Source organism: Camarhynchus parvulus, chromosome 9 (genome assembly GCF_901933205.1).
Source record: "Camarhynchus parvulus chromosome 9, STF_HiC, whole genome shotgun sequence".
NCBI classification, from domain to species: domain Eukaryota; kingdom Metazoa; phylum Chordata; class Aves; order Passeriformes; family Thraupidae; genus Camarhynchus; species Camarhynchus parvulus.
The window spans coordinates 10986168-11012267 of NC_044579.1; the positions used below are offsets into that span (position 1 = coordinate 10986168).

General features: G+C 47.9%; 1 protein-coding gene across 1 annotated transcript in view; it reads left to right on the top strand.

The window, feature by feature from the left end:
• The first annotated feature begins 9702 nt into the window (after positions 1 to 9702).
• Positions 9703 to 26100, top strand: part of CCDC50 (coiled-coil domain containing 50) — a 42606-nt gene continuing 26208 nt past the window's right edge. Inside the window, exon 1 of the mRNA XM_030954292.1 lies at positions 9703 to 9887. Within this exon, the coding sequence (XP_030810152.1) occupies positions 9839 to 9887 (49 nt within the window). The 5' untranslated portion in view covers positions 9703 to 9838. The remainder of the gene's footprint in view (positions 9888 to 26100) is intronic.

Sequence of the window (26100 nt, forward strand, 5' to 3'; positions counted from 1 at the left end):
AGTCTGGAAAACAGCAGCTCTGGCTCAAAACTATACCCCTAAGGGAAGGTCAAGTCTATTTTAATTTAGTGCTAAATGGCTTAATCTCAATCTGTCTTGAGATCTGCTGTGAAATTGACTTTGCCTGGATACAGAAGGTGAGTTTCTCCATCTCATGTAATTTTATGAGAAATCCACAGACCTCTGACTGTTTCTCCCTACCTTTGGATACAAGATCTCATGGGCTGTTGGCAGCCTCTTTCAGGAAGTTGAGCTATTCCTGGGATTTCCTCTTTCACTGCAGAGAATCTTCAGTTCTGGATCATTGCAACTGTTCAACCCCCAAAGCAATTCATGTAGAGAGTGTGCCAGACCTTTCAAGTGATGGCTGTGGTGAAGGTGTGGAAATGCCATGATACATTTCGGTATGAGAAGGAAGATGACTGGATGCTGTGAGGAGTAGATGCTTTCAGGGGATGGGTTGGTGGAGAGAAGCCTTGCAGTTGCTGCCAGGCACTAGTGGAATTTTTTTATTTTTTGAAGTTAGGGGATAATTGTCCTGTTGGGCTTCCCTAAGGCTCCCACCTGGAAAATTCCTTTGCTTTTACCCCATTTGTCCAGGTGTTGGAAATAATATTACATTTTATTGTTCTTATTTTATTCTCCATAGGAAAACAATGCAGTCTCCACAGTCTTTCTATTACTTCACTCATTGATAATGTCTGATAACTGATAATGTCATTGATAATCATCCATTTGTGTCTGGAGTTCAAGGATAATGAGAACATGAAGATGTGAGCTCCACCCCTACTTCCCATGATCCCAGTCTGTCCCTTCATGTAGAAGTTTCTCTTTCCACAAAGTTACTCAGACTTCAGGTAACACAACACAACCAAACGGGAAAATTGACAAGGATCAACAGCCCAGAGGGCAGGAATAGAGAAGCCTTGGTTCAAGCAGTGCCACCAAATGCAGCTGCACCAGCTCTCAGTGTGAGATGAACTGGAGTGTCAGTGCCTCGAGGGTGTTAATGGTCCTGAGTGTCCTCAGGTGGGGCCTCACCACCTCTCTGCCCATCAGCTCATGAGACCCATTTAATCTCAGCCTGCTCTCCTGTTATTCCCAGAGCTGTGCTGGAGGAATTCTGGTCTGGAGCTCAGCTGTGTTTGCCTGCCCATGGTCCCTATTGATCTGGACCCAGACCTGCAAGTGGGCTTCCCTGCTTGGCTGTGGATGTGTCCCATCTCTGTGGACCTGTCTGGTGCTCACTGAGCTGTGTTTGTCTCTGACTGCTGTCATCAGGCCTGATGCTGACCAGTGTATTGACTTCCATCTTGACCTGGGATCTGCCTCATCTTCATGTGCTTCCCTGAGCACTGGGGCTCTTGACTGAACCTGGCTGCAATCTCTGATCCTCACCTGCTTGCCCTTGGGTCCCTGTCCTGCTGCACTTGGCTCCCTGCTCCTTAGGGAACAGCTGGCCCTTTCTGCTCTCTGACATCATCTTCCTCAAAATGTTCAGCTTCTCTCTGTGCATGGACTCCTCTTCCCTGCCAGGTGGATGGGTAGATCTTGCTGCAATTAAGATTTTCAGGTACGTTATATAAAATTCCAGTTCCTCTGAAGTTGCTTTGGACTTTGCAGTTCTCTCTAATGACGGTAGGGCTGCAGCCTCCAAATAACCTAACCTGAGTTTAATCTCAAAGCAGTAACCCCTGCTGTTCCCCAGCAAGCCTCAGGCAGGTGGAATTCAGTGGGAGGGTGAGTGAGTTGATGCAGGAGGCAGTGTCGAGCTGCTGAAAAGGGCTATTTCCCAGAGCCAGCTTGCAGTGGCAGGTTTCCAGACCACTTTGTACACTGTACATTTGGGGTTTGGAGGAAAAAAACCCACAATATTCTGTCTTTTTTCAGAGCTTCCTGAGAACACATAAAACATCACATGCACCATGTATTTCAGCTGAACCTCATGAGCATCCACAGACTTTGTCATGGTCTTATGGACTCCACTTAACCATAGCTTGTTTCATCCCAAAGCAAGCAACCTGCTGAGGAAGGACCTATCAGGGAAGTGCCTTTACCAAAGGTGCTTAAGAAAGCACATATGAACAGCACTGAGTGTGGGACTATGCTGTGAGTCAGAAGCCTCAGCTGGTAGAGACAGGACTTCTTTCTGTGTGGTACGCATGGAGAGATTCATGTATCACTGTTTTCTTGCCTGGAATGATCCTAAGAAGAGGATGAGGATAAGGAACACCAAAGAAATTTGGAAATGGGGAGTGGACATGCCTTGTAGAGGGAAAAACAGAATGGGGGATTAACACTGCCAACAAATTAGGGAGAAGTTCGTAAGCATTTAGCAGGCAAGAAAAGAGAGCTGCCCTCATGGCAGGGGTGAAGTGAGCTTTGTGCACAATGTCAGAAAGACAAGAGTTATCCTGCTCTCCATGCTGGGCAGTGGGTTAGTGTTCCCACCTGTCCCACCACATGCTTTCATCCCCTCAGTCTATTCACATGCACAACAAACTTTCCATCTTCTGTAGCCAAGTCCTTCCTTTCTCCCATGGGGTCTGCCTTTCTTGCCTGTATCTCCACTGTACACTTATTACTATTTATCTCTTCTGTCTACGTTCCTATTGCATGTCTGCTCCTCTGAGTCTCCAGACTCTCTAAAGCTGTGCTTTATCTGGTAGGAATCAGAGGAGCAGATACTGAAATGCACCCTGTGCTATTCAGCTTTCATCTCTTACACATTCAATGTCTGATTTCTCCTCTAACCAAATCACTTCTATGCTGGAGCCAACTTGAGAGAACAAAGCCCATTCCAGAATGTTTATTTAAAGCACCACTGGAAGGTGCTCAGATATCCTCCTGATGTGTGGTGCAAAGTCCCAGCCAGAGCAACTTGACTACAGAGAAGAATTAAAATATTGTGCTCATAAGCCAGGAGACTAACTCCCCTTGCAGCTTCCTGAGAGGAGGGAGTGCATAATGGGGAGGGAGATGTAGTTTCTATGATTCTATGGGAACAGAGATTCTCTGTTCCTTAGGGGACTGTTAAAACCAGTCAATATTTATTAAGCTTTTAGTCTGACTCATGCAATTTGTTCCCCCTTCTATGTGCTTGTCTTTGGGGCTCAGCTGTTGCTTGGCCTGTTACTGATAAAAAATTAGATGCTGTGGTTCATCTGTATCCTTGCTTGGAGAAAGAAAAGGGAAAGGTCCAAGGCAGTGTAGAGCAGCTCAGCTGCCACCTCACTGCAGGCAACCAAGGATCACACACAGAGGGGAGCATCACGAGCTCACATCGTACTAAAGAGAGCCAGTTCCTTGAGGGTTGGGCTGGAGAGGGTAAGGAGTGAAGCTGGAATGCCTGTCTGACTTTTAATTCTAGCCCAGGGTTTGCCAGGAAACCATGTCACTTCTCAGAACAAGGCAGCTCCAAGGTGTTGCCCTGGAGTGAGGGGCTGAAAGAGTAAATCAGGCCTCTGAACGTGTTGGATGTGGGATGAGGCCGCCTAGGGAGAAAACACCGAGCAGAGGCTTTCATGCCTCAGTTCTCACTTGTCTTAATCCTCAGCTGAAGCACCTCCTCCAGAATCAGCCTCCCTACTGACCAGGGTGACTTGGCTGAAGTTCCTGGTGAGGAGAGGAAGGCAATATGGAAACCTCTTCTGCTTTGAAATGTGCTGTGACCTTCTGGTCTCAAAGACACTTCCAGTGATGCTCCTGAATGGTAAATATTGGTGTGCCTGTGTAGGACTAATCTGACCTCCATGCCAGGACAGTGTCCTGAAGAGGCATGATCTGGTATGACCCAGTTAAATCACCAGATTTACCCTGAGCTTGACCCCTCTCTCTTCTGACTTGCCTTCTCCAACCCCCAAGTTCATCTTGGATGATGAATGTAGCTTGTGCATGTATTAGTTTGAGTAAAGACAAGGCTGGGGAATTTCCTGCTAAAAATATCAGTAAGGGCACTTTTAAGGTTGTGGAGGTCAGCTCTATCTGCTAACAGTGCCAATTTTCACTGTCATTCCCCTTTCCCTCTCTTCCCTCTCAGTTACCATCTGGTCTTTTGGTTTATTGATAAATGTTGCCCATTTTTATTTTTTTGGAAAACTGTCACTACAAGTCACCCAAGGGATGACTTGAAGCATGCACAGAGGTGTAGTGTTTTGGTGAAACTTGTGCAGATAATCATAAACTTTGCTTTTTGGAGAGCCTGTCTTCTAACCTAGCTTTTCATTTGCACCCTATTCTACTGAGACTCTGTGAGAGCTCTGCACATGCAAAAGGGCGTTTTGTTGAATGAACACCAATATTTTATGGCTGTAGACCTGCACATACAAAGTAACTTGAAATGTGGGCTCTAGCTGAGGTTATAGGACATATTCATGCCTTACCACCCTGCAGCTTGGGAAGCAAAGCTGGCACAAGTGATAACACAGGAAAATTTTAATTTTTTTAATCCAGAAGAGGAGGGCAGGTGCAATCATATTAGGTGATTTAATTTTTTTTTTTTACGTAGACATAGAAATTTTTCTGAGTGGAATATAGCAAAGTCACTGCTAGGCAAGAACTGCACTGATTTCAGCCCTCATCAAATTCCATCTTGCAACATCAGTGTGTTGAGGTTTCATCCAGGTAGTAGTGGCTGTAAATATCTGAGAATGACCAAGGTGCTTCATCACTAGCTGCCACATTTGTTATGCTTCTTATGCCTCGATTGTGTGGGCTTGCTTGCAGCTCCCTGCAGTGCACTAAGTGAATAATGTATTATTCTGGTGGGTTCTGTTCTTCTGACATAAGAGTAAGGAATGACACATTTAGCTACTTTCTTCTTCTCTCATCTACTATGTAACACTTTTAATAATACTTTCCCTAAGTGAGATTTTTGGAAGGCATATCTCACTTCAGATTGCACATGTTTACTCTCCAACTTGACAGTCAAAAAACCCCCTTGTTCTGTTGTGGCATGGCTCATGATTTTCCTAGTGCTCCTCATTGTTACATGTAAGCACAAGTTATGTTTCCTCTGCTCATTCTTTGCAATCACCCCATTCATTACCCCTGGTGAGCTTTATAATACCTTAATCCTTGCAGGCTTCTGCTCTCCTTGTTCTTCAGGGAGCCTGAATTCCCAAAGGCACCATTCAGCTACCTACGGAAATTACACACCTGCTTCTTGGCGCTCCTTGCCAATGCTGTAATGTTAGCTTCCTCTCCTCCACCCCTTCTGGCACAGGACTTCAAACCTCTCTTGAAGTGTCTTAGCTTAGAAATGCAGGGAGGTTGATGTATGAAGTGTTATTTTTTCTTTCCCCTGTCTGTTTTTATCCCTGCATCACTACATCACCTGTCTCCCTCCCTGGGAGGCCCTGCAATATCCTTGCTCTGGGCTGGGGGCAGGCTCTATTCTTGATTTTTATTTAAAATAAGGGGGAAACAATGCACTCACATCCTTCATGCTTCCTGCAGATTGAATGGTGTCCTGCACTGGGCTTTATAGCTTTATACAGGAATTTGACTTTGGAGAGAAAAACCAGAGCCTATGTCCCCAGAAGGAAGTTCCCTGGCATTAATCACCTCTGAAATACTAATTTTGGATATGGGTTTGTGCAATGCCTCATAGCATGAGAGACCTAGAACCGTTTTCCCCATTCCTTTGCATTAAGCATTAATGGTTGCACAAGTTCCTGCCTGTAGGATTATTATTCTCTGTGTCTATTCAGACAGCAGCCCCATCAGTTGGAAGTGAGCTTTGCCATCATTAAGGAGACTTTAACAAAGACTGTTCTGTCAAAAGTGAACATCTTGATGAGACTTAATTTATTTCACAGTTGTTGTTATCCTGTTGACCTAAAATGACAGCAGGAGACTTGGAGAGGTGCCCAGTTTATTTAAGAAGCAAGCACAAAACAGTCTCTGCCTGCCTGGAGAAAGATCTTAGCAGCATAAAGCAATCCTAGCTCCTAGTCCCAAAGCTCTGTCTGGCAGCTCTTGCTTATCAAAGCTCACTGTGACTTTTCTGAGGGCCAGTCCAGATTGTGTTGCTTTTTTTCCTGCTTTTAAGTATCCCAACTTCTCCTTTGTGCATCCTCTCAGGAGTGTTTTCAGCACTGTGAAAATTGGGAAAGTGTTGTGTGGTGTACCAGCATAACAGTCTGGATTTACTCCAGTGTTTAAGGGCAGAGCAGATGCCTGGATGCAGGTAGGCAAAGTGCCCAGTGCTGGAGCTCCCTGGTGTTTAATATCTGTGTGGTGGCACAGTCCAGCTGCAGTGCCATGTCTGAGCCCCTGCCCCAGCTGTCTGGTGGAGCGCATCCCTCACAGATGTGCCTGGTATATGTGGTCTGCCATGGAGAGGGGCAGCTGGAAAGCAGAGCCAAGCTGGGCACACAGTGCAAGGACCAGGGTCCACATTTGCAGGCTGCAGCCAGGAGAAGTCCACCAAGACACAAGAAGAAAAATCATAGTGGGAGGTGGTGTGATCTTTAGCCTTGGAGATTTTCAAACCTCACCTGGGGAAGGCACTGAGCAACCTCATCAGATTTTGAAGCCAGTCCTGCTTTGAGCAGGGGGCTGGAGTAGTGCCCTGCAAAATCTCTTCTGAATTAAATTACTCCATGAGAGAAGAGTTAAAGTCAGATCGAATTCTGCTTTTTTCATGGGAAACAATATGGATTTTTCTTCCAACAGAAGGTTGTGTGAGAATAAGTACCTGCTTTTATAAAAGAGTGAAGGTCACTGTCTTGTTATCTTCAATAACAGGAAGTGGTTACTTTTCCCAGCTTTATTGGGATTCACCTACCCACTGCAACATGTACTACTTGTCAAGGTAGGTGCTGTACAATTTGCACAGGAAAAGCTGATGACAGACTCTCAGAACAAACACCTTTCATGCTTTTTGCCTAGAAGCTGCAGCTTGCAGACACAAGTGAGAGTTGGGAGGGTGATTTGAGATCGACCACACTGAGGAGCCCTTTGATGGAGCCTAAGATGCGATGCTGCTGCACTGCTAGCATTACATCAGGAGCTCATTCCCTGATTCCTGTGGTCATTTTTGGATCTTCTATAATCAAGTGATAAATGCCATCTTCCAATTTCAGAGACTTCATCTGAATAATCTCTCAAAAATCAAGCTAAAATGAGAGAGAAAACTGATTTCAAGAAGGCAAAGAAAATATTTGGTGTATAATACACTGCCTTAGGGAACAGGCTGACAATGTTGACAGGGTTTTGCCTGCATTACCCTTCCCAGGACCCTGCTCCAGCCTTTCTGTGCTCTGACAGCTGGAGATGTTCCCTGCATTTCCACATTTCCAGCAGCATGAACAAAATGTGATTTACTTTGTGTTCCTGTAGCTTCTTAAGGTTCTAGCAGAGCACCGTTCAAGCTTCAGCAAACCTTGCAAGATGAATAAATATAGCTACAGGAAGGCATTAGGAGCCCATAATTTGTGTATTAGAAACCTGAAATCAGGAACTGCTCTGCTGTGACTTTGAGCACTGGGTACCAGATCTTACTTTAGTGAAATTAAACACATGCAGGAAGACAGTTCATTCATAACAACAGCCAAAGCCACATCATCCCAACAATGGAATCTCCTGAATACAGTGCAGATTTATGACTAATTTATGTTGCTGGTTTTGGCCCTAGACAGACAACTTAATATGATATAAATCCATTACTGAAGGCTAGAGCAAAAAGCTGTGTGTGTGGAGTAAAGTGCATGACCATTGGGATGGACAGCTTTAAAGCTTTGTTCATAAATGCAGGGCCATAAAGTGGCTCTGTTGCATTAAAGCTGCTGCGTAAATGTGAATGCTCCAGGATTTCAGCTTCTGCTGCTCTGACTTGAATACTTCATAATGAGAGAAGGACAGGAGAAAACCATACTCTGGGCTTGGAAAGGTGTGACCTGTGTCAGATCAGTACATTCATTGCCACTTCTGCTGTATAGTCCTGGTTGCTTGGCCTTTTCTTTTGTCCTCACTTTTGTCCGATAAAAATCTTATTAAGTGATCAAAAAGCTTGATCATGAAAAAGGTGAAGGATGTCCAGAGGAATATCTGAGTTCAGAAAAACTCTAATTTAGGAGAAACTAGGAATGGATTTTATACCTGTCATTAGCCCAGAGCTGGCTGAAACCATGGGGATTATTTGCAATTCCAGTTTTACTGCTTGTGTGGATGGCAGGGGGATTAGAAGGAGGAGCTGGGCAGAGCTGAGACTGTGACAGGAGATAATCAGTGTGAGCTGCCCCTTGGAGGGGCAAGACCCTGTGACTAATCCCCATCTGTGTGATCATATGGAGAACCTGTGGAGTGGGGCTCAGCTGTGCACTGCTCACCTCTCTGTAAGTGGGTCCCACATCCCTCTAGGCAGGAGGCCCATCAGCTCTGAGAGCGTGCCAGCACGCAGGAGAGGTGTACTAGGTGTGTGCAATGTGAGAAGGGATCACAAATACACACAACTCCATGGCTTTTTCTGTGCAGGAGGCTAAGTTGAAGGGAAGGTGAAGGCAGTCAGATTGAATTGAGTCTATGCATACCCACATTGGGTTTGGTGAAGTATTGTTTGAAAGGGGCAGAATTTGGGACAGACAGTTCCTGAGTTTCAGGAAACAGGACTAGAAAATTCAGGAGTAGCACAAGGCTAACCTTCTGGAAATAATTTTTTTTGTAATTTTTTTCAATGCTTTTGCTTTTTGTTGTTGTTCCCTTTGATGTTTTATTCTGACATCTGACATCCTGCTCTGTCTCCCTCTCAGCTCACATCCCATTCACCCACAGGGCAGAGCTTTCCAGAGCCTGTTGGAGAGGGGGAGCAGGAAACGGGCTCAGCCTCTGTATCCCCTGCTCACCGGTGGCACAGGAGCCATGGGTCATTGGAACAGATGCTGGGAGTAACTCATTTTGAATGTGGGAATATTAACTTCTTCTTCTGCTTGCACAGTCCTCAGTGTCACGCATTACGACCAAACGTAACAGCTGACATGAGTGACTGGTTGTGCTGAGCACAGCCCAGAGAAGCTCAGACATCCCTAAACCCCAAATCCTCTTCCTCTTATCTTCTCCCCTTTACCCACGGAACATCATCGCGTTCTGTTTCTGTGCTGCCGGCAAACCAAGGTGGGCAGCAGCTGTAAATCCTCCATCTCCGCCGAGAGCCGGCAGCACCCGTGTGTGGCCGAGCACGGCCGGGGTCCGCAGGCCTCACAGTGCTCGTGTTCGGGAATCTCTCGCCTCTCCTCGGGAGGTGCCCGTGCCAACACCGCCCCCGCCCTGAGGGACAAGGTGCGGGGCCGTGGCACCGCCGGGCAGCGGCTCCGAGGCTCCCCGGGACACGTCTGCTTCTGCCAGGCCGGCGGAACAGTGCGAGCAGGGGGTGGGCTGGTTCGGGGATGAGGGGCACAGGCAGCCGGACCCGGTACGGGAGAGCGCCGGGGGAGCGGAGCTGTCCGAGCGCTCTGACAGCCGCCCCGGCCTCCCGGCGTGGCCTCAAAGCAGCTAACACCCCGCCAAACAATAAAATAATAATAATAAAAAATTAAAACCCCAAATGTATAAATAACTGCCCTCGGAAGCTGCCCGTCCCGCTGAGCTGCTGCCCGAGCCCCGCCGGCGAAGGGGAGGGGGAAGCAGCCCGGGACGCCCCCGTCCGCCTCCCCGAAGGGGGGCGAGGGGCGGTGAGGCGGCCCCGCTCCGCCCCGCCCGGCGCTTTCTGTCCGCTCTCCCGCGCCGTACGGCCCGGCCGCGCCGGCTCCATCCGCTCCCAACTTTGTGGTGCGGGGCGCGGGCGGCACCGCCGCGCTGCCCTCAGCGGGGCCGCCCTCAGCGGGGCGCGGGCCCGGCCATGGCCGGCATCGGCATCGACCACTCCAAGCTGCCCGGAGTCAAGGAAGGTGCGGCTCACCCCGGCGCGGGGAGGAGGGGGCGCTGGACGGGACGGGGCGGTGTGGGGGAAATGGGAGCGAGGCAAGGAGGGAAACTGTTGGTTTGGGGTGGTTTTTCTTAAACGTTATCATTTTACAATTTCCAGGCGCCGCTGCGGTTCGCGCCGCTGGCGGGGAGCCGGGTCAGCGGGAGGGGACGGGGCGGTCCGTGCTCCGGCCGTGGCCCCGCGATTCCCGGGGCTGTCCCGCTGCTGGTGCGGGGTGTCCGGCGGGTGGCGGGAGGGGACGAGAGGCGGAGGCCGGCGGCGGAGCAGCGGCAGTGGCTGGACAGAGCCGCTGTCGCTGGACAGAGAGCCGTGGCCGCTGTGCTGGCCTCGCTTCCGGCTCCCCTCCCCGGCAGAGCGGCGGGGGTCGGGCTGGCAGCGCAGCTGCTCCCCGGCAGGAGCGAGCGAGGAGCGGCGCTGCGGGAGGGAGGGCGCAGCCCTTTGTCTGCGCCGGGGCCGAGGCTGCTGCCGGCGCCGCCGCCGCGCTCCCCCCGCCGCGCCCGGGCAGCCGGGCTGGGGGCACCGGCCGGGGCTGCGCTCCCGCGGGGGCTGAGGCAGCCGGGGCGCCCTGCGGGAGATAAACGAGCAGCGATGTCTGTCCGTCTGTCTGTCTGTCTGTCCCTGGCAGTCACTGCTCGGCCAGGGTCGGAGGCTCCGCTCGGGCCGTTGGAAAAATGGGAGCAGAACTGTGAATATCCATAGATTTGGCGATTTGAGGGGGACTGGTGATTTTGAGGCCCCGGTTACAAACAATTAACCTACTGGTTTTTATGAAGACTGGCCTGCATTGGGCTTGGAGCCCCAAGCAGCCGCTCCCGCCCCGCAGACCCCCCGTGCCCCCCTCGCTTCCAGGGGTCCCGCTGGCTTGGCCTGTGCTCAGAGCACGGATTCACCTTCTGCCAGGCCTCGGCTTCCCTGTTAGCACAGTGTCTGCCTCACACGTGTGCCTTTGAGCTCAATTAAATGTGCCCTGGAGCTGCTTTGGGTTTAGAAAGCTTTGTAGGAGATAGTTTGTTCTTTCTGACAGTGATTTGTGATATAAACCAGTAGAAGCTCTGTCATAATCAAGTTAGTTTAGATTTACTCTCTAGTAATAGAGAGCAATGGTTTCCTGCCTAAAAAAAACGAACTTCCTTAAACTTGTTTCTCTTGCCACTGGTCATTTTTTTTTCCAAATTTCAATTCTTACAAAATAGCAGTTGTGAATTTGATGGTTTAGCTGGCCAAGAGTAGAAAACCTATTTCTGTGCAGGCAGCTGGGGTTTCCTTTTGACCTCCTGTCATCCTTTAATGCTTCACTCAGTGTTACTGGAACAAAAGCTGAAGTTGATGTTTTAGGGGTTAATATTCCTCCTGTTAAGTCATTAGCGGAACTGTTATTGGCCATTTTAGTGTGGTAAAGATCTCATCCTTAGTGTCTGTCCACACATGGTTGGTAACTCAAGAAAATGAATCCAATTAACCTTTCCAGTGGGTTGATTAAAGTGAATTAAGTCCTTGTGTAGATGCTTATAGTCACAATTTAAGTAGGCCGGATTTGATTTGCCTTTATTAGTTTTTTGAGTTGAACTAACTGGGCTGAGCTGAGGTCGTTTACACTCTGAATGAAAGTACATGTAACTCAAGCAGTCCCTGGGAAATTTGCACCTATGCTATAGTGTGGATTAAACTTCAAGAGTGTCCTGTTACTACGATCTGTTGTTACTTGATAGCAATGGGATTAAAGTAGTGTGCCAGAGCAACGTGCAAAGTAGATGAGGTTTGAGCCATGTTCTGCAAAGCCTCAGGCATGTGTCACACTTTTAGTTTAATGGCATCACTTGTTTTTGTTTTGGAAAGTGTTGAGACTGAGCTATGGTTTCGATTAGGTCTTTTCGTGCTCTGTGTCAATGCCAGCCAAGGAAAGAAAAGCATTGCCTGCCATACCGAGGGAAATATTTATTGTTCCTGATAGAGAAATCACTGTTGATCTTTCTGGAAAAGGCCTTCCCTTTCTTTGTGTAGGGTAAAGGTCGGCTGAGTCATTCATTAACAATGAAGAACCTTTTGGTTTGAGTACTTTGTTCTTCACCAGCTCTGCTTCAGGAGGGGAGGTGTTGGGGTTCTCCCTTTCAGGACTGCTGAAAGACAGTGTCATCCTCCTCTTCTGGAGTGATCTCAAAAGCTCTTCTAAAAGTGGGATCATTTCAGTGCAGCGATGGCAGTGAAAATCTGATAACTCTAGCTAGGTGCTGCAGGAGGTCTTGCTTCTTGTGTTTACTTTCCTCCTCTTTTATCTCTAAACACATATCAGCTCAAGGCCTGAGGTGGATGGCATTTTGCTGGTGAAAACCACTTCAGGTGGTCCAGTTTATTTTGTGGGCAGGGGTTTACTGGTGTAAAATACACCCTCAAAACCCACTTTTCCTAGTATGAACTACACCTTGCTGCTGCAGCCTGCTGTTACAGACCCATTTTTCCGTGAGTAGTAGAGTGGATCTGACCTCTGTGGTCACTAAACCTCATGTAAGTTATTTGTTTTGGTGTTAGTTGCAATCTGTGGCCTGTGCTTTTCTGCCTGCATTTCTGTTCATCTCCCAAGTGTCTGTGACATACTTGCTTTTCACAAAACAGCCTTTGCTGTTTGCTCTTTTGACCTACCTTAGCAGATTGCTCAGCTTTGTGTGTGTAGATCTTTTTTACTAGAGGTCTTATTTGTGAGCTTTTTGGTGATAAAAACATCCTAGAAACATTATTTTGATTAGCTACTTATAAAGCAAATAAAATTGTCTTGGGCTCTGCTTGATCTCTTAACTGCCTCCTGTCTCTTGTGACCTGATGCATTCCTAGGAGCTGTTTGGGAAGGGCTCCACCCTCTTTTGGCTGCCTGCAGTGAGTGAGCCCTTGGACTTGAGAGGCATTTCTGGCTGCATGCAGGCAGGCTGAACTGCAAGGGAGGTGTTTAGGAGCTGTGCAAACCATACCCCTCTCTGGAGGATGTACCTGTGGTCCTGTCTGCTCTTGCCTTTCCAAAGGTCTGAGGCAACGTCTTTGTGAAGGGAATGCCTGTCTGCTCAGGCTGAGGCTCAGTCCTTCATCCATTGCAGTCTCCAAGAGCCATCAGTTGGCAGCAGCCGAAAAAACCCAGGTCTGGCCATTCTCCCAGGGGCTCCTCATCTTCCTGCTAGTTTGAATTCTCTGTGAGGAGAGAAAAGGGAGAGGTCGGGAGGGGGGGGGGACTCTAAACTCTGCCCCAGTAGTGTGCAGCTCTGGAGAACTATGGAAATTTGCAGTGGGTGAAGTGTTTTTATTGAATTTTATTTTTAGTAGTACCGTAAAGAAATGCACGGGTGGTATGTCTGGGCTGATGATTAGAACTGACCCTGCCACTCCTGGCTGAAGCTCCAGCCTTGACAAAGGCTGATTGTGGTACCTGTGCATGGAGAGATACAACAGTGCTCACGCTGCTTTCCACTCTTTGTTCTGCACCTGATTTGACTTTTGGGAGCTGTACATTCAAATGCTGCTGGTTGCAATCTGCTGCCCAAGAGGCCAGTATCCAAAACATGGTAGTAAAAGATACAGCTCTGACTGTGACCTTGGGGAAACAGGAAGAGCTTGAATGTTTTCTGTCTTGGCAAGGTGTTCTCTGGGGCAGGCAGTCTGGCTGGCTCTCTTTTGCCTTAGCATAAATTGAATAAAAGTTTGCTGTTAGCATCAGTCTTCCTCTTCCTCCCAGCTACAGACCTTTCTGCTGACCTCTGCAGCTTAACATGACCTCTGCTGAGACTCCTGCAATAAAAACCTCCTGGCTATTGACCCTCTCAGTGACTGGGGAGGGGGATAAGGTCTGAGGTGCAATGTGTCAGGCTTCCATGGAGCAGACTGAGGTTATTGGCTAATAATGAGGCCTTTGGTGCCTGTCTGTGCTCAGCAGCATGAGAATGGACAGGAGAAATTTGATGTCTGTCAGAGGTGGAAGAGGATTGAGGAAGTGTGAATGGCTGGCACAGTGTCTGATGAGGAAGGATTCTGCTTAGGGGTTTTTCAGGGGAATGGTTTTGAGGGATGAGCTGTCAGCTGTATTCATCTGAAGGAAGCATTGGCCTTTAACTGGATTAGTATAATCAGGGCAACAATTTTGAGAGCAGCTGAGGGTCAGCTGGGTCATTGTGAAGCCACCTGCCTCATGCCCTTTGGCTCCAGCTGGGATTTTTCTTTGCAGCATCATGATTTTCTGCTTTGTGACTTCCTTTAAGGTTTAAGGGCTCTGAGAAATTCAGGCAAGATGGATGGCTTGAGGGCAGTGGGGAGGTGGAGAGTGATGGGACATAGACACGGGTCACTGGCTCACATCCAGCTCTTCTGGGTAATAGGAGATCTGTTTTTCCAGCATGCATGAGTTCTGTAGCTGAGGCTGTGGCACTCATTTCACTTCTGGTTAAAGCTGGGTGAAAGTTTTATTTTGCATTCAGTGGTTCTGGGTCTGCAGTGCTTGGCAGAGATGGGCAGGATTAGCATATTTCATGCTCTTGGCTCTGAAAGGCAGCTGAACAAGCAGGTCTGCCTCCTCCCATCCCTAAATCCTTAACATTTCTGTGAGCTGCTCTGGAGGTTGTACTGAGGCAAAAAGATTGCTCAAAAAGCTTTGGCAGAAAGACACCCCAAGACTTCCATTGATGCTTTTTGCAGAGATGTTTCCTTGGCTCCTGGCAGATTTTTGGATGGGGGTAAGAGGGGACACAGCCTGTTTTTGCACTGATTCCTGGGGATACAGGGATAGCAGCAGGGGGTTTTCTACCGTTTACGACACGACATCGTAACTTGGTCCATCACCCATTGCTGGTCTCTGAGGAATGCTCCCAGCTGAGCAGTGTGTTTATGGTCACCACGGGCCTCTGTTTAATCTTTCATTTCCTGTGGCCATGGGAAACGTCAGAGGATGCCAGGCAGGAGTTGGAGATGGCTGCTGCAAGGAGCAGGAAAGGCCAGTTCTACTCTCTCTGGTGCAAGAAAAACCCCACTTGGAAAAACAATGGGATATGCCTTGGAGCTGTGTGAAACTTCTGTTTTGCTGGAATAAGCTTTCTTTTTCTTGCTCAGAGTTATCCAGTTCACATAAATGTGCTGATTTATAGGACAAAGCGACAAGTTCCTTGCCTGTTTCCTTCTCCCCTTTCCAGAATGTCCCCAGCTGGTTGGCTTCCTGCTCCTTCACTGCTACTCCTGTGTAGTGCTACTTTGAAGGCTGAAGGGCTGAGGGAGGAGGTTGGTCTGTTGGTGAAATTGCCTTAAAACTTGAGAAGCTTTAGGTCCTTTTTCTGGCGTGACACTCACTGCTGGCTTGACCTTCAGCTGTTCTCCCAGAAAGTGATAAGGACAGCTGCTGTTCACTGCTGGTTGGCTGCATTGCAGGGAGCAAAGGGCATGCTTGCTGGACATTTCCACCAGGAAAGCTGCACTCTCCCTGGAGGCTGACGTGTGTCAATGATGCTCTCTGTTCACCTTACAGCACTGGCTTTTCCACAGAACATGTATAGGACTTTGTGAAGGTCCCTTGATGCTTCATTTATACTTATTTTTTGAGAAGTAGAAATTGGAGCCTTCCTGCTGTTTTCTTTCTCAGTACTTGAAAAGATACCACACAGCTCACTGAGTGAGTGTTGTGTGGCCTTGACACTGCATGGCTGCTGGGATGGATGTTTTAGCTGGTCTGGGAAGAGAACAGGAGAGTGCAGCATCAGGCTGGCTGTGTAAGGGGTGCAAGGCAGTGCTGTTGTGAGCTTTACCTTGAGCAAAGGGGATCAGTCAGGCCTTAGTGCTCATAAAATTTACCCTGTAACCCCAGGCACCCTGTGAATTAAGCTTGCCAGAAGTGTTACTCTTCGTGGGGAGAAAGGTATAGATGAAAGCCTGCTCAGAGCCTAGCACAGCTCATCTGCACCTGCCCAATTATTTTGTGTCAGGCTCCTGAAGCTCAACTGATGGTTATTTTCATTGCACACCAACCCACGATGTCACCGCCACAATGCTCTGTCGGCCAAAATAGGGAGATCCTTTTGTCTTTGGCCTGGCTTGGTAGAGGTTTGGTTTGTGTGCACTTGGTAGCTCTACCCTGCATTATGTGCTCTTCAGGACAGAAAGTCAAAGTGAGTTTGTGAGTGAGTCACTTTTCTTCACTTCCCTTTTCAAAAGAGGTGTGACAAGCCACGTGCAGTGAAACTGAGTTCCTGTGTGCATTTTTGTTCATCCTTTCCTGAGCCCTTTTGCTGAACCAGAACTTGGTAACCAGAGGAGTCAGCTCTAAGGGGAAATGTTATGTGGGCTCAGTATGTGGTGTTCAATAAGTGATGACAAAGGGGAAAAGGACCTAAGTGAGGAAATATTTGAAACACTGGGACACAGACATTCCATAAAGACACTGACAGGAGTGACATGAGAAGTAATGGGGCAAAAGGGAGGGAGGAAGGAAGTTTATGCAAACAGGAGTATTTCCTGGCAGTGAGAAGGCAGGGGTTTAAATTCCTTTCTGCATTATGTGTGTAGCATTGGCTCCTTACATCCAGACAGGACAAGAGGCTGGAGTGTGCTCTGGCTGGAAATGCTCCTCGCAGAGGGACTGTTGCCACTGACTTGGCACATGGCTTGGGGTAATGCTGGTCTGGCTCAGGGAAGCCTCTTCTGGAGGGGATGGAAAGCTTCTCCATCTCTGCACAGCACAATGATTTTGCACTGCAAAAGCAGCTTATTATATCTATCTGTTCTGGTTACAGCAAGCATTACTTGTAGCATCCTGGTGCAAAGAAATGGCCTCTCCTCCTGCACTGGTATTAGTTTTATTATTGAGGTGCTGGCTGGTGGCCTGGGAAGGATTTATGACCTGAATTCAGCAGCAGCTCCTGGAGCCTTTGGCAATGCTGCTGAGGTGAGGTGGTGGAGCAGAGCACGGAGAAGGCCTGGGAATTTTCCAAGGCACCAGGGTGTTGGCTGTTTTCATGGCAGGCAGAGAGCTCTGCTGTTCTCAGGGCTGTGCTCTCCTGCAGGCCATCTGCCTGGCGCCAGGTTTCCAAAGGAAGTTGATGTTGGGAAGAGGCTGAGCTCTCCTGACCTTAATTGCAGGGCTGGAAGGACTGAGTCCTTGGCTAGGGCTGCACAGCCCTGCCTGGATTCCGCACATCCCTGATGCAAGGTGGAAAAAGCAGGTTTGTCTCCAGCTCAGTGCTCAGTTACCTGGTATTCCAGGCAGCTGGCATTGCCCACAGCACCAACTCTGGGTGTGTAACAGGTGAACTTAACTTGGTCCTGATTTAACTGTTCTTTTTTTTACTTTTTCTTGTTTTTAAGAAGCTGAGAGTATGCAATATCACCTGAAGGTGATGCAGTTCCCAAAGCAAAAAAAAAATACCTTTACTGACCTGGAGCTCATTTAGTGCTCTCAGAGAGGAGAAAAGGCTGCCAGCCTGCTTCTTCCTCATACTTTGCAATGTGTATGAACTGTGGGCTCAGATGCCACAAAGCAGTTTGCTTCAAAATGATGCAGGGAGCTCTGCCTCCCTGTCCATCTGGTCTCAGAAGCCAGAGACTTATTCTTACCCTTGTATGCCAGGGTTTTAAATCTGTAGTTTGCACTTAGGGCAGTGTGCCAACACAAGGTTGTGACAGGAAAGGGAACATGTATTGTTAGTGCTCTAGCTTTACTGATTTGTTACTTGTAGATGGATGTGGAATTTTGACTGATCTGGGGCCAGCTTTGGTACTTTGTGTTCCCCAGAGCTGACTAATAAACCTGGAGAACTTAAACACAGGAAGCAACAGGGAGAGGCAAGAGTTCCCGTGAGGAGCTAGCGGAGCAAAGGAAAAGGGTTTTGGAACAAACCAACAGCCTCGGTTGGTTGGGTAGAGGATAGTTGTTCTTGCAGAGCAGCTTTGCAGTGCTGGCAGCAGCTGAACGGGTGGCTGACAGGAGTCTTTGCTTGCATCCTAGCAGCCACCTTTCTAGGGAAAAGGAAGCTGATAGGAATCTGTGCAAGAATTGGAGCTGACTGCAGGGTTAGTTCAGATACCTTCTGGTTCGAATGCAGCAGCTGGCAGGGGAGGCTGCTCAGAGGCCCATCCTGCTGGAGCTTTGCTTCTCTTAGTATGTGATCTGGAGGAATAAAACCTGGCTGGTTTGAATGTGCACTGCCACTGTGGTGTGTCCTTTCAGATGCAGCTCTGGTGCAGCTACAAGCCATGGAGCAGTCTCAGGCTTGGCTCTAGTCATCCAAAGGCTGAAGAGAAGGTGGCATCTCTGGGGACTCTTTATTCTGCTTGTTTTTTCCAGAGGTTATTGTTTCTCTGTACAACTGCAGGTCACTGTCACGTAAAAGCACATTGTGGGGTTAGAGAGGAACTTGAACCTTTTTTTGGCACTTGGCAGCTTCTGTGTGGGTGTGAGGTTTCCAGCAGTCAGCCTTTTGTAAAGCAGTCACTAAACTGAGTCAGGGCATGAAGCTGCACCAGAGGGGTGTTCAAACCTCCCTTTTTGCATCCTGTCTCCCTTGTATTTTTCTGCATTATCTTTCAGGATTAAGCTAGAGGAGAGCCCTGTGAGAGCTGACACTTTGCATTATCTCTGCTCCCAGTTGCCTCTTTGGAGCTGCTGTGTGAGGTTATTCACCACAGCCTGAGGGCTGAGAAATGCTGGTGAAATATCTGCAATCCAGGGTGACATGGCTCCTGAAAGCCATCCTGAACCACAAAGTGGGCCTGCCAGCTCTCTACAGAGAAACTGCTGAACTGAACGAGGGGTTTGGCTGTGCATTCATCAGAGAATGGGAGTTTTGCCTATCTGGGAAACTTAGTGTGTGTAAGAGAACAGAAATTTTGCTTATCTAGGAAACACAGTGTGTCCTTCCGGAAGTTTTTTGTGGTGTAAAATTAGTTAAAATGCTGAAATAAGAGCTGAATTAAACAGATAAAACAACAGAATACAGTGATTGCTGTTGGAGATGGGTGTGGGGTAAGGGAGTGTACATACAGTGCAAATCTCTTGAGATGCAAGCTCCATGCCCCAGCAGTTTTCTGAGTGGGTGGCTGTTTTGAGTTGCACTTGACAAGAGACTGGTGTAAGGGAGGGGTAATAGAAAAACAATTTAAATGAGTGGTGTTGGGTTTAAAGCTAAAGGTACCAGGTACCATGACATTCTGTCTGCAAAAGAAACCAAAAAACCTTCCAGAAAAGGGGTATTGTGATCCAGGGGGCACAGCTACAGGCGTGTCTTACAGTTACAGTGGTGCTCATGGGGCCTGTGTGGGCCAGAGATTTTGACCTCTCCTGGTGAAGGCAACTCCAGCCGTGCTCTCCAGTGATGTGTTTGGTAGTTTGCCTTTGGGGTAAAGGGTAAAGCACAGCTGTTGGACTCAAGTGTTGTTTGTTTTGCTGTGGTCCATGGTTGGGAGGTAGTGGTTAAAACTGACTTCTAGGAAAACTCCCTGCCTTTATTGTTGGTTGTTCCTTTTGCATGTGTGGTATTAGCTGAGTCAACTGAAGCTGTGTCCAATGCCGGACAGGATGAACTACACAAACAGCTTTTGTTCTTGCTGATGGTTGAGATTATCTTCTTCAATACACAGACTCAGTTACAATCTCAGATGTTGTGAGTGAAGTGTTTGGCTGCCTGAGGTCTGCTGTTTCACTGTGGTGTCAAGCCAGTCAAACAGCCATCCCTGACAAATACACCTACCTTGAAGTTTTTGTAGTAGAGACCCACCTGGGTGTTACTGGTGGGTCCACAATGCAATGGCCGAGCTCACTGGTGGTTTTTTGGGTGTAGGCAGTCCTGGACAGGTAGATGGACATTGGGGCAGTCAAGAAATTTCTACAGAGATGAGTGTTCTGAGCCTGGCAGGTAATGACTTGCAGACATTAACACATATCATATCATCTATCTGCTCTCCGCTTTAAAGTGTTAATATATTCTGTGTGTTGAGCCCCTGCAGTAGAAAGCGGCCGCTGTAACAGCAATGTTGGCTGTAGGACTTGGGAGTATTGGACAGCTCTTGTGACTCAGGGTACTCTGTGTCTGGGGACCCAACTGGACATGGCTGAAAAAGGTGAATTTTCAAAGCATGGATGTCATTACTTCTTAAGGCTCAATGCCATTTTTAGGTACATTTGAAAGTCTTGGCACAGACTGGCTGGAAGGCTGCCCAGTGGAAAAGGGCCTGGGGGTGCTGGTCAGTAACCTGCTAAACATGAGCCAGTGTGTGCCCAGGTGGCCAAGAAGGCCAGTGCCATCCTGGCCTGGGTCAGCAATGGAGTGGCCGGTGACCGTCACCCTGTTCCGGGCATTGGTGAGGCCGCACCTCAAATCCTGTGCTCAGTTCTGGGCCCCTCACTACAGCACAGACACTGAGGTGCTCAATGAGTCCAGAGGACGGCAGTGAAACTGGGAAGGGTCTGGAGCACAAGTCCTTGAGGAGCTGGGGGTGTTTAGCTTGGAGAAGAGGAGGCTCAAGGTTGACCTTATTGCTCTCTACAAGTCCCTGGCAGGAGGTTGCAGGCGGCCACTGGCATCTTCTTCCAAGTACCAAGTGATGGAACAAGAGGAACTGGCCCAAGTTCTGTCAGGGGAAGTTTATATGGGATGTTAATAAAAACCATCTTCAGCATAAGAATGACCAGTGGTTGAAACAGGAAAGTATTTGGGTCACCATTCTAGGAGATGCTAAAAAGATGTGTATATGTGGCACTAAGGGATATGCTTTAGTGGTGAGCTTGGCAGTGCCAGATCAGTGCTTGTACTTGATGACTTCATGTTTTTTTTCAACATAAGTTATTCTAGGATTTTGTGATTGAAATGCACCAACTCAGCATTTTCTTCTGGAAGGCAAAGAGATGGTCTATATTATTCTCACCCTATGGGTTGTGTTTTAAGCTTTGGGAATAAGAAGACTTGCTCTTATTTAAAAACATTGCAGATGAAACCAGGTAGGGTGGAATTATCCAGTGATGAAAAACATGGCAACCTTCTGTACAAAAGCAGAATGATAAATCTTACCAAATTTTGTGGCTGGGGCTTGCTCAAAGGATAACATTTTGAGGTGCCTTGTGCTATTTTTCCACTATCTTGAGTATCTCCAGCTTCCTGTTTACGCTGCAAGCACATCACCTTCTGCTTTGAGGTCTTCAGCAGATGCTCTCTCAGCTTTGGGACTGGTCTGTGGTACAGTGTGCAGGCTTCTTTACAGAAGTGAGACTGTCAAACTAGTAGCCTCGGAGAAGGCACTTTGTGAATGTTGATGATTTCTGTCTCAAGGCAGGTCAAAAAAATATAATGAAGTTCTGAGGGTTTGATTCCAAAATGCAGAGTCTTCCTTCTTAAAGCACTGTTAGGCAGGTGAGAGCTTAATGTTGGAGAATGGTGCAGACAGAGCACAAAAATCTCATGGCCTTGACCTCAAGGCATTTAGCTTAGAGCAGAGAGAATAACCTCCTTCCCAAATCCCAAGATGTTCTTAGCTTCCAGGCCAAGACTGCTAGTAAAAAAAACCATTGTGGTTTGGTGATTTATTTATTTTTAATTATTATTATTTTGAATGTTTACATTTTTGAGATTTAGGCTGAGACCCCTCAGTTTGGTTCCCCATGGAGTCACGCAGTCTCCTTGTGCTGCCTCATAGCTCCCAGCTATGTGTGATGCTCTGATGCTGTGGCTGAGGAGCAGAAATTGTTCCCTTTCTCAGACTGCCCAGACCTGCCCTCTGTCTGGGATCCACCTTTTCCCTGCATGATTTTCTGATTTCCTTGGCATGATGAGGCCTGGTGAGCAAGGCCCTAGGAATGTCAGCTGTGTAACTGCAGCAGCCAGACATGTCCTAGCCAGCCTCTGTCAGCACCCATGTGTGGCAGCAGGAGTCCTGCTGTGATAGGAGAGGCAGGGCAGAAATGGGAATTGCTGAGGCTGGGCCATGTATCTCATAGAGCAGCTTTGCTAGGGCTGGGAAGAAAACATCCCAGTCAGGGCAGCCCTTCACTTCCAGCTGGGTGGCTGCTTGGTCAGGCTGGATTTGTTCCAAGGAAATAATTCCCAGATTTTGAAGGTTTATCTGGCTTGGAGTGGCCTGACCAGTCCCTGATGGTAAGAGTCTCTAAGAGGTCCTAACTTTGTTTCTAATCTGCAGGAATCTACAGAACTCAGGCATCCTTCTGAGACTGCTGGCTTGTAAAAGGCTGCATTTGATACTTGCCATTAATTTATCAGCTCTGTAGGCCCTAAAACTGATTTTTAGCTGATCATACTGCTTTTTCATGTTACTTTTGTCTTTCCTCTCCCTCCCGTCCTTTAGATTAGAACTCAAGAACTGCAGATGCTCTAAACTAAGCATGACTCACACCTAGTTTATTTTGTGAATTACCCAGCACACAGTGATGTCAGGAAAATGCTGGGAGTGGAGGGGGTGGGGAGCAAGAGATGGTTTTTAAGACCCAAAAGGAAATGCTTGGACCATGCATCTGTGGTCCCTGGGTTATTGAACTGGCATGGATCCTGGACACGTCACATGGGCCACGTGAACTAAGGGGGCCCTTGGGACCCACAGTGGATGTCAAAACATGATCTAAGACTTCAGGCAGAAGTGATGGGAGCTGTTTTGCTGTGAACCTTGCTTTAAAAGCCAGTAGGGCCTGACCTCTTGTTGAGACAGTGCACCACAGCACCCATTTCTGGGTGTTACCTACCTCTTTTTCACCCACCTGAGTGTCACTAGCAACATCTAAGGCTGCCTTTACTCCTCTTGTGTGGTTTTCTTGATCTGTTTGAGACAGTTTGGGGTGTTAAAAATGCTGAGCTGTGGAGCTGAGGTAATGCTGGAGAAAGTTAGTTATATGGGTGGCAGAATATAAAATGGAAGAGGTTATTTGATGAAATTTTGCTGAGCTGTTGTACCTAGGGACTTTCTTATGTCAGCCATGAAGGCAGGGCTGCAGCCACATTTTCAAGCGCCTCAGATGCACCAATGCACAAAAAGGCAATGGGAGCTACCAGACGAGAAGATCTGTGCTTGGAGCTTGCAGAGAAGCTCTCGGGGATTCCTCAAGACAAGTGAGCTCTCTCTTCCATGCGTGGATTTTGGATCCTATCACTGTTAAGGGTGATGCTTCTGCCCTCATCCACCCCAGCTGGCACGGCTGCTGGCCATAGCAGCCATGGGGATTCCTGGGCAGGCATTTCTTTATTGACAGCTGTGCCAGAGTGTTTTCCTGGTCTGCTCCCTGCTGTGCCAAGGTAGATTGGCTCAATCAGACTTGGTAAACCTGTTGTGAATGTTCCATGCTTCGCTGGACTTGCCAGTTGTAGCTGCTCTCATTGCACCCCTGCTGCTTGTTTGACTGCCTGGTGGCTCCCAGCCAGGGCCCAGGGACGGGAAGTCAAGTTAATTTGCAACAGTGAAGGTAATATTAATCTCACCTTTCATTTTTTAGACATACAGTTAGGGAGTAAGGAAATGGATTTCTTTTCCCTTAAATACAAAGTCTCTCAGAGAGGAGGAATTAAGTCTGTTGTCCTTGGGGCCATCCTATTTCTCAGCACAAACCCAGTGTACATAGAACCTAGTAATGATTGTGCTGTACCCTGCTGAGACTGGGCAGGGAATGAGAACTAGTGCTGATGAAACTTCATTTCAGACCATGCCTGGCCTGTCCACATCTCCAGTAATTTCATAGTTGCCTCATTGTTGCATGTGAGTCTTCAAGGATTGGTTTCCTTGGCCTCACTTGCAGCTGTTGTCATGCTTGGCTCGGTGACATGGGTACTGGGTCTAATTGTGAGGGAATGTTCTGCACTGCCATCAGCCCCAAATCTGCTAGGGAGGTGCAGGTGTCCCCATCCTTTGCCACCTGGCTGTCTGACAGTGCTTCGTTGTGTTCCTAATGGGATGTTCTCATCTTCCTTAGCACGTTGTTCTCAGGCTGATGGGACTTGAGGATAATGTGCTCAGATGAGTTGGAGGCAGCCAGCCCAGCCAAGTTCCTGACAGTGACGAAAGGTTTTCTTGTGCTGCCTGCCCTGCCAGCAGCCACAGCAGCACAAAGAGAGGGCTGTGTGCTCAAGCTGTCTGCTTGGGTTTGTAACAGGAGAGTGTGTGCAGCCAAATGGCTTCTTCAGCAATGCTCAGATGATTCCAAACATGTGAACAAACCCAAGGCTTTCTGCTGCCCCACCAGTCTGCTCCATGCTGTGTCTGTCCACTGTGAGATGGGAGCACCGGGGAACCCAGACATGGAGAAGTTTCCAGTGTGCATATCACTGGTAACTGTCCTGCTTCCCTCTCTCTGTACTGGTGGGTCAATATCACTGGTTTAAGACCCAGCCCCTTTATTCATGTCCAAGCCCTGCAACTTGGTGGCTCATCCCAGGGCAGCATTCCCACTTGCTTTGTCAGTGTTGTGTGGATGTGGGACAGGCCGGTGGCAGGGCACAGCCCCAGGTCTGGGTGCTGTGTGGCCATCTTAGAGATGGCACTGGACCTAGGTGGCTTTGGGTCAGGAACTGGAAGCTGTACCAGGGAAGGGGGTACTCTGGCCTATATGTGCTTCTTGGCTCAGTCACTGAGCTTCAAAACAACCTAAACAGGAGACTTTGTCCCTGCTTTATGTCTGTTACATCCAGCAGCTCTGAACTGTAGCCTGTAAGAACTGAGAATTTGAGGACTTTGTTTTGCTTGCTTGTTTGGACACCCATGGATTACTTCCAGCATTTCTCTGGAGGAGCAGCTAGAAGAAGCAGGTCTGTCTATGCAACACAAGTCTGTGTGGACTTTGCCTTTTTATTTTGAACCCATGCTTTCTTTAGGAAGTCATCAGTGGCCTGTCAATCCAAAATGGTTAAACAATCATTGCTGCATTGTAGGAATAAAACTCAGTGATAGAGGTGAGACTTTTCTGGGGTTGGTGCAAGACTGTCAAAAGACAAGGAGCAGTGTCCTACCATGGCCCTCCCACTTCTTGCCCATGTGCCAGGCATGTTTCTGTAATGTGTACTTTTGCAAACAGAGAAGTGTGTCTGGGTGTGGGTAGAATGCAGTAAAAAGAAACAAAAACAAAGCTAAAGTCCTGCTATGCTTGTGTGCCTCTGTGGGGAGGATGGAGCAAAGTTCTGCCAGTGCTGTCAGCACCGTGCCTGACTGACAAGTCAGAGCTCTTGAATACCACAGGGATCAGAGCGGTGTGTGAGCCTGTGCAGGATGGCTTTGGGAAGGGCTAGGATGTACTTTTTAAAGATTTCTTGTAGCAGTGATCCTTATGCAAAAAAATGTGTAGCTCTGAAATGTTCATCCTTGCTCCTGTGCTGCGTGCCTTGTCTTGCTGGTACAGCTGTTCAAGCAGCTGCGCTGTGGACTTGCTCAGAGACCTGTTGCAGTTAAAAGTAACACTTCCCTCCCATCCTACCATTCTCTTTTTTGTTTGTTTGTTTGTTTTTTAAACAGTCAAGAGCAACTGCTGCTTCTTGAATACATGGCAGTAATAACAGCCCTAGATTTGGGCAGACTGGCTCTGTGCTGACGTGTCTTTAATCAGCTCTGAACTCGTGGTAGGGCTCAAACCTCTGAGTTGGATGTGTTGGAGGGTTCTTCCAGCAAGCCAGATGATGCTTCTTGTGACCAGAAGGTGGCTGTTCCACAATCGTTCTAGGAAGCTGAAGCAGTATTAGGGATCACAGAATTAGTCTCTAGGGCAAGATTCCCTTGCCCTATCCTGTAAAAAGCAGGTATTGGTGACCACCAGGCACTCTGTGTTTGTCACCTGTGAATAGTACTGCTGCCTGTGACTCAGCTGTGGCTTTTCCAGATCTGTGGCTCAAGGCAACACTTCTTTCTTTGTTCAGAAATGGCCACTGGAAGCATTTCAATGCTATTGAGTTTCATATCATCTTTCCTTTTTTTAAAAGAAGTTGCAATGAAAAAAAAAGCAACGGCAAAACCTTAATTACACCATCCAGATTTATTCATGCTTAAAGTGGGCTGCTGTGGGATCATATAAGTGTAACCTTTGTCCTCATCTCCACCCTGCTGCATGTCACTGTCTTTCCCTGAATTGTTGCTCTGGCTGTTAGGAGCTTTTGTCATCTTAAAACACCTTTCAGTGCAGACTGAACCAAAAACTCCATTGAATATGGTAAAGCATTATCTCATCTCTTGGTACAGACAACTAGAAA